We start from the raw sequence: 18,665 nt of genomic DNA on the forward strand, positions 1-18,665 counted from the left end.
TATGATTCTATATTAATATGTGTTTACTTATTCTACATATGGAAAACACTTTTTGCCATAAACTATAAGATAGCTCTTTCTTGCTATAAACAGACTGTAGTAGACAAGGGTGACAACTCCTAATTTTGTAGATTCGGTTTTAACTCTCGAGTACAGAGTTTGAGAAAAATAAAAGTTGAAGCAAATCAAGGTTTACTATAATAAGAACTGTGTCTGTCTGTCTGAAACCACTGATGGAAATTGGAAAAAGATTGCATTATACAATATTAGAACTCGCAACACTCAGCTTAGCAATTGGCACTAACCATTCACTTTCAGACATTTTTCGATAGCTTGTATTTAATCTCTGTTTTATTGTCGCACCTGACAATTTCTCACAGCACACTGGACTGACATGGTACTGGTAGTGATATTAAGTTTACTACACTTTAAGAGTCAATCATGGCTTTGTTATAAATTTTGGTCGCCTGCAAAGTTTCTGAAAATTCTCCGAATACAAAGAAATACCTAACCATTCTATTGTAAAGGGAAAATCAGTTTTTTTTATTCCAGTTAAAAATTCTATGACAGAATACTTTAGCTATAATTAGCTGTTCCTAACATTGAGCCGGAAATAACTAGCTTACTAATGCAATTTTTGTTAAGTAGGTAGTTGTCTGCTCTTTGCTTTTTCCCTTTACAGCTTTTGTCTCAATCGATTTTACCAACATGCTACAACCACTAGTAATAAAGTACAGTCGAACTTTGACATACAAAGTTAATCCATTATGATATTTTCTCCAAATTTGAAACTATCATACACTGTAGCAGATATTATAAAAAAAGTTTCATTTAATTTATTCCAAAGCCCAAAAACATCAATAAGTACTTGAAGTGATTAAGACATGCATTAATACAGAAGCATTATATAGACTGAAGAAATAAAATTATGAGTAAAAAAGACATTGATAAAGTAACAATCAACTAAAATGTGTTTATTGTTACATGCATGTAGCTTTGAATGTGTGAACAGTTGTGTAAGCTGAGCTCTGCGTAAGTTCAGTAGTAACTGAGTGTTGCAACTTGTAACTTACAGTAGAGAGAGTTAAAATTCGGTAGTACATATAAGCTGGACTCAGTAAACAGAGGTTTGACTGAAGTATGGTGTTTGACTGTATAAACATGGAGGTTTACTGTAATAATCTGAAGTTTTGCTGTATTAATATGGGGTTTTACAGCAAAACTATGGAGTTTAACTGTATAAATATGGTGTTTGACTGTACAAATATGAGGTTTGACTGTACAAATATGGGGTTTTACTGTATTTATAAGTAAGGTGTTTGACTGTATAAATATGGGGTTTGACTGTATAAATATGGGGGTTGGCTGCATAAATTAAGGCTTTATTGTATGTTTCTGCGTCTCATTTTTCTCTTATTGTCTTTACCATCGTGATGACTATAATCTTGTTCATCAACAACGTTTGCCTTGTTTCTAGATCAGATAGTCAGCAAATGGTAAACACTATTCCTTAAATTGCATGGTCATATTAGTTTCTAGTGCAGTGATATGATTATATGTTGTACGAACTCGTGGCCCTTTCGTAGGCTTACCTTTCCTTCTGTTTCATTGGATATTGTGAAATAGTTGCCATAGGTACTTCTCTTTCATTGGCATCCTCATAGGCAATCATGTGTCCTACTCCTAATTCTAGAAGAATTACTGTAGATTTTAAATTTATTCGGGGTCAAGAAAATCGAGTCCGTTATGGTACAAGCGCTTCCATGGCAATGCATCAGCAAAATCTATAGCCTGATTTATTTATACATATTTAAATTTTCGAAGGCTGCGATAAGAAAGAATTGTCTCATAACGACTCATTTGATTTATTGCATTCAATTGAGGTCTTTGAAGAAGTTATCCTCTCGGTCACATACAGACAAAGTTAGCGTTTAGAAGATAACTTCAAAGTTATAGACAAATTTCTGAACAATTACTGTGAATTTATGTGGAATTAATTAATAACATTAACATTAATAGCTATTTATAGCTTTAGATTTAATAAATAGTTTGTAGGATACAATAACCAGACGTTTGCTTTATACCAAATGTGTTTGATATCTGCTAAGTCTGTTCTGCTCATCTATTATAGAGTGATTGTCATTCACATAAATTATCGGTTAAAGGGTCATGGAGAAGATAACTCCCAATTGATGGATATACCTTGAACTAAACTATTGCTGATTACGTAAAATATTTCACGAAATATATTTTTGTTGACATTTTGTCGCAAGGTATAATTTTGGAGTCCTAAAGGAACCTCATTCAAGAATTAGAAATGGCTTGAAGTTGTTTTTGTTACTTCTAGTGTTAAAACTATTACATTTTAAATATTAATGTTGCCCTGATTTTGGTATCGGTGTCGCTATGGGTATTAAGTATCTGAATCGGTATTGGTTGATTTTTTCTTGAAAAATCTGAAACTCCAGATACTTTTGCAGATCAACTATTTAGCAGAAAACAGTATTTTAACCTGCTACACAAATAAAGTTCATCAGCTGCAAGTTCCTTATTTTTACCTAATGAACTCCAGGTCTGTCACACTATTTATTTCACGTCGATAGCCTGGTGAACATCAACACAGCTAAGGAACCTTTTTGCTTTAGTTAGGACGTGATCACAAAGTGTCGTATTTCCGCAATTACAGCGATGAGATTTATTGCAGCCAATGCGAAAGTAATTTGAGTAGACAATGCATGAAGTTATCTATTTCTCTATTGATCCTGACATTCACAGTTCGTTCAGCAATAGAAGATGGACTTCATTATCACAGAGAGAGCTGTACCACTAACAGTAATTACTATTATTAATTATAAATTACAAAAAACATGGACTGTTTTGTTACTACACGCACGGTCTGACAGTATGTGAATTTATATATCTTGTTTTCATAAATAAATACAAACAAATTGATGTATTAATATTTGTATTTTCTGCAATAAAATGAACAATTTTCTATGCAACATAAAAGATCTGAATCAGGTTATTTTTCAATAAAAATCGGTATATCGGATCGGTATCTGAATCGGCTGATGATTTTAGAAACGGGCATCTCTATTAAAAATTATGTATAAGGTTTGTTCAAACCCCCATTTTATATTGCGAATGATTTCACAGACTTCACCATAACTAGCATATAGGTATTCTTCTATCATTTGAAATTTTGTTAGTTATTTTTTGTGTTTTGGCTGCCAGGATGTTTCGAAACAAAATCGACAAAATTTGACCGCAGTTAAAATTGTCAGAAGGAAAAGACTCCTCGCAAATTATGTGAATAGTCGCACTTCCTGTTTGTGGCAGACAAATCACCTGCAATAATAAACAGAATCTCAAATGAGAAAAAAAAATCTATACTTTCTAATGAAATGTTTTTAATTTGGCGTGAGTAATCCTTTAAGCCTATATAACTCACTATAGAGAGATTCAATTTGATAATTTTAAGCATGTTATTAATTTTAGTATGGATTTCAGCAACAAAATAATGTTTCAGAGAAATAATGCTTTCTGTTGTATTGAAATCTGAAAATTATTAATACCATTTTTCAAACATATATTTTATAAAACATCAGAAGCAATACATACTCTTTTACAAACAGTTTTATTGCAAAGAATTATTAATTGTTTTCAGGTATGAAAAAATAGCCGCAGTATTAAAACTTTTTATACATTTATTATTTTTTATTAGAGAAGGTCTTATGTGTCTTTTAACTTTTCAGCATTGAATAATACAAATAATAATATACTATATATTATATATTTTAATATATGTTATAATATATAATATATTTTATATTTAGTATAATAAAATACTATAAATAATATAAATAAAATTATACAAAACAAAAAACTGGAATTAGTGTAATGCAACAGACAGGTAATAAATATGGGCGTGAGGAACCCTTAAGCAATTTAATTTTTGTAGGAATTACTTCACTGTCGGCGCTTCCGTATACGATCTAAGAGGGAGATTGCAACGCAAAAAGATGCTTCCCATAAGTTTGCATACATGCAAACTGCTATTCCTTATTATAACACTGACATTGATGTCGAACTCACCACACTTCCTGCACAGCCATCACTCTACAGTCCTGCTAGCTCTCTCTCCTCATTTACTACTTATGGCAATCCTGTTGGTGAGTTATTCTATGTTCTCTTTGAACTCCTAAGGCTATTTGTATTATTTTTATTGCCACTGCATTTATCCAGTTGACATTTTTTGTATATCCTGCTGAAATAGGGTATTGAAATCTGTTAAATATCTTTATTTAAACGAAAAATTCTGAATAGTGTATGATAAATTTGGGGTCATTCAAATTTACACAGTACACTAATATGTGATTGTTCGAAAGATCAAAACCTCATATATATATATATATATATTGTATATTATATAATATATATCTACTATTATGTATTAGTATAACATATTATATAATATTATAATTTATACTACAATATAATATATTAATATATCATGTTATAATTATATATAATACACATATGCGATATATTTTACATAATATATATTATATATAATTCATATGTGAATATATATTTACATATCTATTGCTTATAATATATATTATGAATATATTCATAATCCCATTATTCTATATATTGTATATTACGAATATAATATAATTATATAGAACAAAGGTACATATGAGGTTTTCAGCATTTCAATAATTACAATGTTAATTTCCTACTTCAGTAATTATTCATTTTTTATAGTTTAGTGAGACAGGCGTTCAGAGAAACTAATAAAGTAACTTTTTATTAATTGTAAACATTTTCCTCTTTTTCTCAGTCTCAATAGACAATTTTGAAGGTGTCTAAGAGACGTGATCAAAGGCATCGCAAACGAATTGCACTTACTTTTTACAAGACAACCGGAAAACAGCGGAGTGCAACCACTGCTACAATAAGAATGTTGCGGATTCGTCATCTCACTGAACTAAAATAATATATTATTTTTGTCTAAACACAAAGATGAACTTCCCGTCTTTTCACAAATTCGCTGGGATCTGCAACAAACATAACTCAATCTATATCTTGGAGTTTTTCGTCGTTGCGTATGGCCAGCTATAGCTATTAAAATCTTGGAAATAAGAATCTATACCACAGAAGATTTGATCCTGGACCTTCTCATTCACCAGTCTGACTGCCACACCAATTTAGCCACACGAGCTTGATAGATTTACCAGGCGATATATGTCGCTATATGGGAGCAAATACCTACGCTTTTGGTCATGACGCAAGATCATGGCGTAATGTCATAAGAAGTCGTAGCTCTCATTAGTAAGCTTACTCAAATTATCCATTGGCAATGTGTCAAGCTAATAGCAAGCGGCAGGCAACACTCATTACCTCTCATTTCGCTATTTATAAGCTGATTTTTAATACCCGGGGTAGCACAACTAGTAATATAAATAGAGTGGTGGTAGGCATCTGATCTGTTTATCGATGCTGGTCTATTAAACTGTCAAGTTCAACGACCTGGTCATACTTATTAGTCATTAGGAGTGCTTCTACTATCTGTTAAAGATAAACTTACAAGAGATTTTTGTAGATTTTATCGGAAAGTATCAGTATATTTTTATCATTTTTTGTTGATGTTTTAGTATCTGGCTGTCAGGATGTTTCAAGATTAAAATCGACATAATTTTATTGCGGTTAAAACGCTCCGAAGCAAAATATGACTGAAATTATGTCACCAGTTGATATCAGCTATTGCGTTCAAGTTGCAGCTTTACACATCTTCAGAATTACAGGCTTCTATCCTGTCGGTCTCTTTGCAATTATAGACATAATCACACTTTCGCTTTATGTCAGCATTTTGATCGCGATCAAGTTTTGTTGATTTTAATTTTGAAACATCCTGGCAGTCAGACCACTTCAAATATCAAAAACAATCATAAATGATAAAAAAATTCTAATAATTTCTGATAAAATCTGCAAAGATTGTGTGTGCAAATTCATTTTAATTCATTTGACGTAATGATATTCTAACCGCTGGTTATAGTAGCTAATGTGTTTTTGACGGTGATGTACTTTGCAGCTATTCTTAATTACAATTCACATAAGTCTCAAAGTTTGTCATTCGTCTGTCTAGCTGTAACGATTAAAGTCTAGCAATGAAAATGAAAATTGCACTAGATTTGACCATAGAGCCTCCTGTTTGCAAGGCGAGATATAGAGTCTCCCATTCTCGAGGTAAGACGCTAACCCATTAGCCTACATGAGATGCAATGTCTTCATTGGGTGATACGAGTCCTCATCTGGGTTAAAATATGCATAGCGACCTTGCATTAAGCGCAACGTCACTAAAGCTTGCTCTCATAGCTTTTATTAGTAAGTTTATCGATGCCGATACTAGCTTAATCAAATTAGCCCATGGCAACTACACTGCCCACCTTTGTTTATAACCCATTTTTAGTACCTGTGCAACGCCAGTCATTCGGCTAGTCTTTGCTATAATAAGATTCGTGTCTGTCTGTCCGTCTGAAGTCACGCCAAGAGTGGTAGAAAAAATCTTCCTCCCATGAGAATTGAACCCAGGGCCTCAGATTCAAAGTCCAGCGCACTACCACAATTACCATACCGCATTGCGAAATAGTTATTGGTATAGTGGTTACACATGATACGAATGCGTTGTACTTGCAATTAAGCTTTACTTTTCTATTGTATGTTAGGCTAATTTTATACCTAAAACTGTCTTAATGTTTTGCTGTAGACAAGTTTCAACTTAATGGGTCGGTGGCTGCATCAAGTCTGCCTTACACAGCGACAGTGCGGTTTAGGCTCTCAAGCTATCCGACTGACACACGGGTGCTGTACAACGCCACCAAGTATGACATACTTCTGGCTCACCTAGATACTACCGTTGTAAAGCACATCAATGACTCCATTGTGGATTCCATTTCAATCCCCCCTGTGAGTATCTTTTAAATCTAGAGGTAACAGTGAGAAAATTGGTTATGTGTTATTTCCCTGTGTTTGTTTACTTGTGTATATATCACCTTTTCAGTATAACCTTTTCAAGGTATTTAATCGTTGCACAAATTTAACCAATGATTGTGTTAGTTTATGAACTTTCAATTCATTTCACCTACAATTCACTGTCCTCACTCCTCCACAGAGCTATTAGATTATCAACTTTTAAAACACGTCTGTTCAACTCACTCAATAATTCCTGATTTCTGTCTTTTTTGAATAATTTTGTAGACTAAGGTCTTAACATTTCATTTTTAATGGCTGTAGATAACAATCTGTACAGATATGATCACACCACATATATTTTCATTTGTTTATTTTGAATCATTTGTGTGCATACGAAATCTCTGCATATGTAAGTTGTTTAGAGGTACACTTTGTAAGCTGAAACTGTACATTGTAAGTTGAAGCTGTATTTCATAAGTTGAAACGGTTGCATTTCAACATCAGAGCACTGTATCTCGAACATTCCTCAGCAGGTTTGAACTGTGGTGTTGATGTATTCATCCATAATGTTATCCAAGTTAGTTGGCTCCGATCTGTCAAGTGTGGAGTTGCTTTGCTCTCTCTCTAACTTATGATGCAGCGCTTCCGGTGACTTTTGTGTGTGGGTGTGTCCTCTCCTTTTAGGCATTGATTATGCTTGCTGTTGTTTTTCACAGTTGAAATTCTACTGCTACCACCAATGAAGTAAACTAAAGAAATGCTTTTCTGAGTTTTAACACAATTTAATTATATTTGAGAAAATGCAGCTCTTAAACTTTGTGTAATTTGTTTAACTTGTTCGCAGCTTATGATAACCCCTTAACAAACATTCCAAGTAGTTACACACAGCGTTGAATTATTTGAATTAAATAAAGACTACTAGCTGGGCTTCATGGCGTTACTCGAGTATTAACAATCAGCTTATAAACAATGAGAAGTTATTAGAGCTGTCTGCCACTTGCTATCAGCCTGGCACATTGCCAATGGAAAATTTTGGTACGCTCACTAATGAGAGCTATCAGCTTCTCGTGACATTATCCTACCTCCCTGCATAGTACGCGAAGCCATTGGGTATTTGCTCCCATATAGCGACATGTATCAGCTAATGAACAAATCACTCTCTATGGCTTAATGGGTACAGCGTCGGATTAGTGATTGGGAGGTTCCGAGATCAAATCTTCTTCGTTACGGATTCTTTATGCCAAGACTTTAATAGTTACATGTATAGCTGGAATGCAGACAGACCTACGGAGTTGAAGAAATATATATATATATATATCTAATATATATGTAAAAACTAAATTAATAAAAGGATGACATATTAAAGAACACACAGGCATGCTGGAGGTTTGGTGATGCCGTAGGTTGGGAGGTAGAGATGCTGACAGAATTGGTATAACTTGTTCCAGTTTAGATTATGCAGAGCTTTAATTTATACTAAGCTACTTTATCTTCATGTGTTTTTATTATGTTTATATGTTTCTTTGCTCTGAATGTTCACTAGACTTGTTACTCTCACTTGCAAAACTGTGACTTTTCAAGAACTTTCGAACAGAATAGGCTGGAAATTGTGGCAAACGTATAGTCAAATATTTGTTGGTATTTTATGTCCCATGTTGAAAGATTTGCCTATTGAGGAGATCGTAAGTAGAAGTTTCGCTGTAGTTCATAGAGGTTTGACTGTATATAACAGGTTTGACTGTAGCTAATAAAAGTTTGACTGTACAGTTAATAGAGGTTTGACTGTAGTTGATAGAACTCTGTTGTATATACCTAATAATGGTTTGAATGTAGCTAATCAAGGTTTGAATGTAAATAACAGAGTTTTGACTGTAGCTAGTAGAGGTTTGACTGTAAATAACCGAGGTCTACTGTAGCTGAGAAAGGTTTGATCAACCTTTGACTGTAGCTAATAAAATTTTTGCTAATTCTTTAGCCTACAATCAACAAACTGGATGCTTCAGTCTGACATAAAAATCATAGGAGGTCTCGCAATGTTGTCAGCGCAAGGATTCACCTTTCTTTTCCCTCACTGTACCTAATAGTGGAAGTGGAAAAGGTGTAATACAGTAACATTGCATATAAATATTATATTCAGCATTTATGCTAGAATCTTTTTAGTGTAAATAGTACTTGTCTGATTCGCAATACATTAGTTGAGACACTGTTTTATTTGTATGTTAGAGCATGGATCTCAAGCCTCTCGAAGGGCAACAATGATACTATGTGCTTTATCTGTTGTAATGCACAGTGTATGCTTTTTTGTTTTGTTGTAAAACACCGTGTATACTGTTATTATTGTTAAAATTTGGTCATTGACTGTAGGACAAAGACACTGAGTACGCCGAAGTTACATTTTATTCCCTCAAGCCAGGTCCTTATGTGGTACAGGTAGGTGACATAAATGGGCATGACCAGATAATTCTTTAGGACACAAAGTTAAATGGTTTTTTTACTCGTGGTGTTGTATTGGATAGCATGTAGCAGCTATGTATTGTTTTACATAAAGAGTTCTAACATAGGAAATTTAACACTTAGAAGTGTATAATATTTATCTTGATGCAACATAAAATTTTCTAATACATAGATTCATGTTGCATTGATAGTTTCAACGCATCAAATCGTTTTAGCAGAATGCCCAGTAATGCACGCGTATTAACATTAGTTATTGGCACATTGCCATCGGCTAATGTGATTAAACTAGTATCTGTATTGCTAAACTTACTAATAAGAGCCCTGAGAGCAAGCTTTAGTGACGTTGCGTATATTATTTGACACAATGCAATTAAATCATTGCATCTCGCGTAGCCTACATGTAATCAGCAAGATTATCACCTGGCGATTGAGAGGTTCCGAGATGAAATCCAGCACGAAGCGAATATTTCTTTCCTAAATTTTAATAGCTATAGCTGGACACAGCACATGACGGACTTTGAGATTAAAAACAAAATATATATACATTGTATATATATATAGAAGAAGATAAAATATTACAATGCATGAATTTATGTGACATAGAACTGTGTTGCATAGAGTACTGCAATGTATTGACTTAGTGCTTAGTGTATTCTTGGTGCTTAGAGTGCCTTGTGCCAGTTTTACTGGTTGGTGATTGAACAAGTCAGTAGTGATATGTAGTCTGGATCATTCAAGTGTAGCTCTAGGAAACAACACATTTTCATACAAGTGTAGCTATATGAAACATAACATAATGTAGCTCTATGGAACACAACACATTGTCATACAAATGTAGCTCTATGGAACACAACTCATTGTTATACAAGTGTAGCTCTATAAATCGCAACACATTGTCATACAAGTGTAGCTATATGAAACATAACATAATGTAGCTCTATGGAACACAACACATTGTCATACAAATGTAGCTCTATGGAACACAACTCATTGTTATACAAGTGTAGCTCTATAAATCGCAACACATTGTCATACAAGTGTAGCTATATGAAACATAACATAATGTAGTTCTATGGAACACAACACATTGTCATACAAATGTAGCTCTATGGAACACAACACATTGTTATACAAGTGTAGCTCTATGAATCGCAACACATTGTCATACATAAATGCTGAGACATGCTGGTTTACTTGTGAAAAATTAAATGTCCTTCACATCTAGATAAAGTGATACAGTGGGCCCGCCATGCCATGTTCCGGTGTTGGCATTGTAAGGTGAAAATATCGTATAGAGGGTAATAGAAACCTATGGTAGTTATCTAATACAAACAACCTTGGTAGAAACATCAGAATTTTATATGAGTACTGTGCATGTTAAAAGTTAGTATATTAAAATATACATATTATGTTAGTATGAAAAATGGTATATATTAACCTTAGTAAATACAATTATCTACAGTAACTTTAGTGTATGTAGTGGTTATGATCTGCTTATGGCTGTGGTTGTGATTGGTATTTCTTCCTTTAACGTCATTACTAATCTTAGGATTCATGGCTAATAAATTAAAGTTATATGTAGTTATATACGCATAATGAATTAGAGTTTATAGTAATTAGTATATTAAACGCTAAAATGCACAATAAAGTTTCATTTTCTCTTACTTTTCACTTATATTCGTTTCACCCATGCAATATCAAGCTTTTACGAAACACGAAGAATGATTAATTGAGATAGCGTGAGGGTCGTATCTTTTTCACGTATTGTGGGAGGTTTTTTAGCAAATAGCAAATTAGAATCTTTGTTATTCTGACGTATGCAGCACACCAACTGCCAAATTTGAATTTCGAGGTTCATTTTTGTTGATGTTGTATGGCGATAAATTGCCATATTGAAGGGACAAAAAACATTGTGTTTCACATCGTAAGGCGAATAAAACTGTAAAACAGGGAGGTCGTAACCTGAGGGTACACCGCATAAAGTTATAACAAGTAGAATGTTCAGTTTATATAACATTGGATTGTTTAAGGCATAGAATCCCATTGCATGAAATGTTATAATGCATGAATTTATGTGACATAGAATACATAGAGTTATAATACATAGAGTATTGTAATGCTTTGCCTTAGATTTGATAGGAACCAAGTGTGGCTCTATGCATGGCCGTACAGATCTACCATGATATACCTGTTTACTGTCGGGATGATAAATACCCTTCACTTACATACCATAGGTACGGCCGTATATCAGGGAAACTCCCTGTCCATTTCTCTGTGACACCACAGTTGACATTCACCAGCTCAGCTTTTTTAGAGCTTCAGTAGCAGGTAAGTATTTTGCTAACTAGTACTATAGTTTCAGTACTGTTGAAGTGTTGATAATATACTGCAGTTCCTTAATTTTCACAATTAATCGGGACCAGGTCCCCACAACAGTAAAATTCCATGAAATTGAAACTAATAAACTTATATCTAGTAAAGTCACTTTATCATTAATATTTAAATAATAATATTATTGAAATGTTATTATTAAAATTATTACATTATTTATTAGAATAAAACATTTAAATTATATTTTGATTAATATTATTAAATATATTACTATTAAAATTGTTAATATTTAAATGATTATTGTTAAAATTATTATTGTTAAAATTAATATTATTAAAATTACTATTATTAAAATTATTATTGTTAAAATTATTATTGTTAAAATTAATATTATTAAAATTATTATTATTAAAATTATTATTGTTAAAATTAGTAGTATTATTATTAAAACTATTTTCAAAATTAATATTGTTAAAATTATTATTAAAACTATTATTAAAATTAATATTACCAAAATTATTATTATTAAAATTATTATTATTAAAGTTGTTATTGTTAAAATTAATAGTATTAAAATTATTATTAACAAAATTATTATTATTGAAATACTTTTGTTCTTAAACTTAATTTTAAACTTTATAAAACGTAACGGGTCAACAGCGAACTGTGATGACTGCTATCACAATGCTGCTCAAAGAGAGATCTCACTAGGCCAGATTATGAGAGAGGTTTATGTATTTTAGTTTTTTGTATTTTTTCAAATTTTTAATTACCTTTATTTACTCGGCAAAGTACTGAAGCTGCAAAAGCTGAACATAAGCTGTCTATGATTTGTGTAGTCATTTTACATGTAGATGTCTATGATGTGTCTAGTCATTGTAGATGTCTATGATGTGTTTAGTCATTGTAGATGTCTGTGATGTGTGTAGTCATTGTAGATGTCTATGATGTGTTTAGTCATTGTAGATGTCCGTGATCTGTGTAGTCATTACAAATGTCTATTATGTGCGTAGTTATTATATATGTCTACGATTTGTGTAGTCGTCGCTGATGTCTACGATGGGTATACTCATTGCTGATGTTTATGGTATTTGTAGTCTCTGCACATTTCTATGTACAACTACTTGACTTTGAGTTGCGAATAATTTCACAACTATAGATATAAACTTTCCACAGGCTATGATTATGTTCCTGCGGTAGATCCAACGCTAAATATAATGAGCAATACTGAAGCTATTGTCAGTTTTCAAGTGGCTCCCTCATACCTCTACATCGTACGGTATGAGGTTGTACTCTGGCGATCACACGGTCGCGCCATATTTACAGACCAGGTAAGACCTCGATGTATTTACACTCTTTTATGTTATGCAATAGCATAAACGTAACGTTTAACATTATGCATAAGCATAACGTTAAACCCAGTGTCTCTAATAATGCATGTCTAGTAGTTACTTTGATTAAAAAAAGTACCCACAAAAACACTGAGATTAATATATAATTATATAGATATGTGATATATATATACGGTTTCGTCAACATTGGTACTCATATGTTTACACAGCGTTTAGAAGAAACGGTGGGACAAATTTTAACTAGTTTATCTTTAAATCATTTGAAACATCGATAGCAATGTCTGCGACTATATCTACAGTTTTATTCCAACAATCATGAACAAATGCAAAATATAGTATATGCCAATAGAGGCGCATAACACTGCAACTTGAACGCAGTAGCCGATGTCATAACCAGAGGGAGAAACAGGAAGTGCGATTATATTTGTCATTTTTGGAGAATATTTTTCTACTGAGTGATTTAACTACATTTAAGTTTTATCAATTTCAATCTTTAAACATCCTGGCAGTCAGATCAACTAAAACAACAAATAAACTTTCGAATGATAGAAAAATAGCTGTCTGATCTAATCTTTTAAAATTAGATGTGAGTAACTCTTTAGTTTACATCTTCAACCTGACCAGCGCCTACTTGCTCTTTGTTTTATTACCTTACAGGAAGTGAGACCGCCTGCTGCAAACGACTGGTACACCTACGAGTATACATTTAACATCGGCAAAGTGATAGAAGAATTTAATGACATCAAAGATACAGTCTATGTTGAGGTCAGTCAGGTATAGGACCATGAGAGTTTGAGTGGGTGCAAAATGGTTTGTTGTGAGGAGAGAACTTACCTAGTTTCTTTAAAATTCATGGCAAGGGTTTGCTCCAGCGAACAAGCATTTACGCTCACATTGCTTCCTTTTTACTTATAAAATACATAATCTGTACCATAGTAAGGGGGGTGTCCATCCGTCCCTCAGTCTGTGTAAAATCAGGGTTCAGAGGCTCGGATAAAAAAACGCTTCATGCAGTATTCGAACTTACAACATTTGGCGTAGCAGCCTGAAGGTACGACCACGCGTGCTGATTTTTTTGTTAGTTTCGATGGAAATCACGAAATGAACAAAAAACAGAATATTTTGGCCGAAATTCACAAAATTGTCAGAGCTGTGCATGTACACCGAAATCGTCGGTGAAACGCTTTTAATTGGCTAAACAAATTATTAGCAAGCGCGATTTTAACAGCTTTCGCGATTGGTATAGTCCAAGATACGTATTAAAGATGTAGTTGCGTCAACTGATAGAGAAAAAAAAAAAGAAAGCTTTTTTTTTCTCTATCAGTTGATATGTTGTTTGTTGTGTTACGCGATCGCATTGCCAAGATATTTGAAGATTAAAACCGAAAAAATCTGATCGCCGTAAAAACGCTCAGGCCACAAAAACGTGCCCAGACTTGCCCAAAATGATGTCATGCGTTTGGCAACCTGTCTCTATCTCTCGTATTCACATCGGCTATTTGCGATAAAAGTCTAGTCTTACGCGGCTCTATTGGCATATATCTTATTTTGTATTTGCTCATGTTGGCTAGAATAAAATTTTAAATCCTGCTACAGATGCATTATTATGAATGTTTAAAAGGCCTCAAATAACGAAAAATGCAAATTTGTTCTACTCACTTTCTCCAAATGTTGTGTAAACATTTGGGTACCGACTACCAATTTTACCGGTCTACGGTAATTCTGTCAAGTCACTATGTATAACACGGTCTTTGTATCAGCAGCTACCCATTATAATAACGATATACAGCCTCTTATAAGCCCCGCCCACATTATGCCTGTCGCCTATCTTTGGGACAGGGCGGTATATCATTGCCTACACCGTCTACGTACTAGTTTCTTACTAGTGGTATCCTTACCGAATACTACCGAAGCGAAATAAGCAAGCCACGTCTTTGAAAAGAATATAGACAGGGATAGAGTTTTAAGGATGAGAAGTCTGCTGCAAACTGGATTTGAACTCACCTTCGCCAGTTCTGCGGACATCCATATACCATATCCAATTCACTACAATATTCTGCAAATCATGTTTTGCATTATCTTCAACAATATTATTTTATTATATAATTTTTACAAGCAAAAATGTTTTCATCTCGGCGTAAAACTTTTATTAAAAATATTCATCAAGTCGTGGCCACTCAGATAGTATTAGCTGATACAATAAGACAAATTCATCTACTGCAACAAACTCAAACAAAACATCATGGCTTATGCAGCACGCATTCAAGTCTCTCTTTCCACTTTATGGCAGTTTCCACACTGACAAAGCTTCTTCGGCTGGTTGAACGACATAAACATTCTGTAATCAGTACAAAAATGCAATAAATATATGTCATTCATAAATATGTCATTCTAAAGCGTATCTATTGACAGCTTCCAAATTGGGAGTTAAATAGATTGCGAGTGTAATTTTAAAAACGAATAAACAGTTAATAAAGGCACAAGCAAGCCAAGCCAACGATTCGAAGCTTTGGTTCTGGAAATTAAAGATTTGCAATGATCAATCGATTTTACCCACTTCCTACGAGTGAAAATAATTGGTAATCATGACTCTAATTTACCAAAGAAAATTCGAAAAAAATATTAAAGCTAGGTAAAACGGCGGATAAGCTATGAAACGATGATTGGAGATAGCAAAGAATTATCATTTTATTAATTAGTAAATGTATTTATGACTATAAAAATATTATATTTACTCAAGTATAGAAGACTCTAAGTTAATTTACCTCCATTCCGTCTTCCTCTGCAACAAAACGCTGCTGACGCCTGTCAACAGCCATAGGCTGTCTACTCCAATCTTTTACTAAAAGTTGCTCAAATCACTCTGAGTCGCAGTCGCTATACAAAACTATGTATAACCGAGTAATTGTTGAAACGCGTTGAACCAGTAACGTTGAGAATTCTCAAATGATGAGATTCTTCGAGATCACAGACAACGCGTTTTACGAGTGATAACATTTATTACGGCCTATATAAAGATTTCGCGCTTATGATTGGCTAACGAAGCGACCTCATATTTATCGCTCGTGGTTTCGTTTCAGATACCTTGCTTGTGACGTCACGAAATAGGCACCCACTGGAACGTGAGCTTTTTAAAAGAGGGCCTCATTCAAACGCATATATCTCTGGACAGGGTTGGTCTACAAAGACAAAAATGGCATCAAATTGTAGCTGATGTTTTAGCCTTTTATGGGTCCTAATTGACTTTTTTGACGCAACTACATCTTTAAGACACACAATAAAACTACCAGTGCAATGCAACATAGTACATACGATGTAGCTGCTTAGATTGCGCTATTGTTGGTTCATTATCGTTTGGACAATATGGCCACCAATCATTTCTTTTTTAATAATAACAATTTCTCTTTTAGCAACAAAAGCTTCGTTGTAGCAAGAATTGCCATCTTCAGCGCAATCAAGTCAGTTGCATCGTATTTACTATGATGAATTGTATTAGTAGTTTTCTTGCGTGTCATGTTATGTGCCTCGAACTAAATAAATCGCGAAAGCCGCTAGAATCATGCTCGCTAATAACTTGTTTAGCCAATTAAAAGTGTTCCGTCGAAGATTTCGGCGTGCATGCACGGCTCTGACAATTCTGTGAGTTTCGGCAAAATAATTCTGTTTTTTTTTTCGTTCATTTCGGGATTTCGGTCGAAACCAATGAAAAATATCGGCACGTGCGGCCGTACTTTGATACTCTAGCACCTTCCCAAATTGCAGAATAATGGTGTACGTACTTATTCTCTGCGCTTTATGGGCACACATGATGATCTCTCACAGCGTATTAGACTGCCAGGGTACTAGTACAGGTTGACAGGTTTGATCAAACCTAAGATGAATAACCGCCATTTGGTTGCTATGTGATCAAAGCGAAACTAACAATAAATGAAAGAACTGCTGTCGTGTCAAGGACTAGTTGTATAGCTTTTGCTACTCTGCAGGAGAAAGTAAATAAAGTGCTTCACTATTCGTTGCGTCTCTCTGTTTGAAGAACTATGGTTTAAGCTTGTAGCGACATATTGTACAGCGAGTGCAGATTTAGACAGTCCTGAAGCATATTAGGATATCTACAGACCACTCACTGACACATTTCCATATTCCGGTTGAGTGAACCATCAGTTTTTGGAATTTGGTTAAAATTAGAAGTTTTTGCTGGATGACCTTTTAAAAGAGTGAGTGGTCTCATTTTCCAGACCCGCGGTTATTGGTTGAACCCGCTAGAGATCTATTTTTATCCATTGTAATTTTTTCTATCCATCAAAGCGCGTTTACACCAGGCAGAGTCGGAAAAGCTTCAAGACTGTTTATGATTTGAAATGCATTATTAATATCTATTTGAAATATATTAATATATTATATAATAATATGTATTTAATATTAATATATATAATTATATAATATTAATATATTTATTATAATATTATATATTAATATATCTATTTAATATCATTTGGATTACATTTTCAATATATTCCTTGGAAAGTCGGAAAAGCTTCTAGTGTTTTTACGATTTGAAACACATTTTTGTAAAGAATTCACACTAAACCATCTCAAACTCCAACTATAATAAATGTGTCACCGCTTTAGCCAATGAAATACAGCTTCAATATGAGCTTGTATTTTGACCACTTATGCTTATCAGCATAAACACAAAAGAGAGTCACTCGGCTGCTACATGCCATGTACATGTATACCTAATCATTTTCAGTAATTAGTAATTGTTAGTTAATATTGGTTTTAAATTGTCCTGGTCTTGAGCACTTAATGCTATTTTTAACTGATCCTTTGGGGAGCAGAATATACTACCATTGTATTCCTGGCATTATTGTGAGATGGTTGGTCAAATTTATGTTGTACTCTATTAAAACTATCGGACAAAAACTTACAAACATAGTAGTATGCAGCGTTTCCCCGATATCCGGGGACTAGAACAAGCCTTTTTTACAACCATTTTCCATTCTACACCAAACTGACTTGGTTAGCGTGGAAGCAACTCCAAACTGTAAACGCAACTCTGCCAGTTCTATTTTTGTCCATATGATCCGATAACCGGTTTTTCCTTTTCTTATGTATGATTCCTGCAGCTGTACTCTCAACCTTGATATTGGACTTGCTGCCATGTTTTTAGATAGTGTCTGTATCTGACTCAGAGTTATGTGATCGTCCTGGACGCTGTAATCTCAACGGAACTTGCACCAACTGTACAAAGAGCTTCTCAGCTTCTGTCGAACTTCCACTCTATCCAGGTCAGTCATCTTTGTCTAACGTCGATAGATCCAATTCAATTTGGTCCAAACCTAGTTTGTGTAAAACCACTCATCCAATTGTATGTTTGGAGCACCATTTTAACTTGTGTGTACTAAATATGAGTTTTTGACTTATGTTTTCGTATATATATATATATATATATATATATATACTAGATATAAACTTCACAAATCGACATTCAAGGACATTTCTAAATGCTACTCTACCGAGCTAAGCAGCTACATATGGGACCTCAAAGAA

The 18,665-nt window shown here is 33.8% G+C and overlaps 1 protein-coding gene across 3 annotated transcripts in view; it reads left to right on the plus strand.

Annotated features, from left to right (window-relative positions):
• Positions 1 to 18,665, plus strand: part of LOC137398575 (uncharacterized) — a 57,400-nt gene that overhangs the window by 18,181 nt on the left and 20,554 nt on the right. For all 3 annotated transcript variants that reach the window (XM_068084731.1, XM_068084733.1, XM_068084732.1), the window contains exons 6-12: positions 3,962 to 4,172; positions 6,773 to 6,972; positions 9,343 to 9,408; positions 11,667 to 11,760; positions 12,940 to 13,094; positions 13,773 to 13,880; positions 18,286 to 18,403. In XM_068084731.1, the coding sequence (XP_067940832.1) occupies positions 3,962 to 4,172; positions 6,773 to 6,972; positions 9,343 to 9,408; positions 11,667 to 11,760; positions 12,940 to 13,094; positions 13,773 to 13,880; positions 18,286 to 18,403 (952 nt within the window). The remainder of the gene's footprint in view (positions 1 to 3,961; positions 4,173 to 6,772; positions 6,973 to 9,342; positions 9,409 to 11,666; positions 11,761 to 12,939; positions 13,095 to 13,772; positions 13,881 to 18,285; positions 18,404 to 18,665) is intronic.

The sequence above is a fragment of the Watersipora subatra genome, chromosome 6, assembly GCF_963576615.1.
Source record: "Watersipora subatra chromosome 6, tzWatSuba1.1, whole genome shotgun sequence".
Classification (NCBI taxonomy): Eukaryota; Metazoa; Bryozoa; class Gymnolaemata; order Cheilostomatida; family Watersiporidae; genus Watersipora; species Watersipora subatra.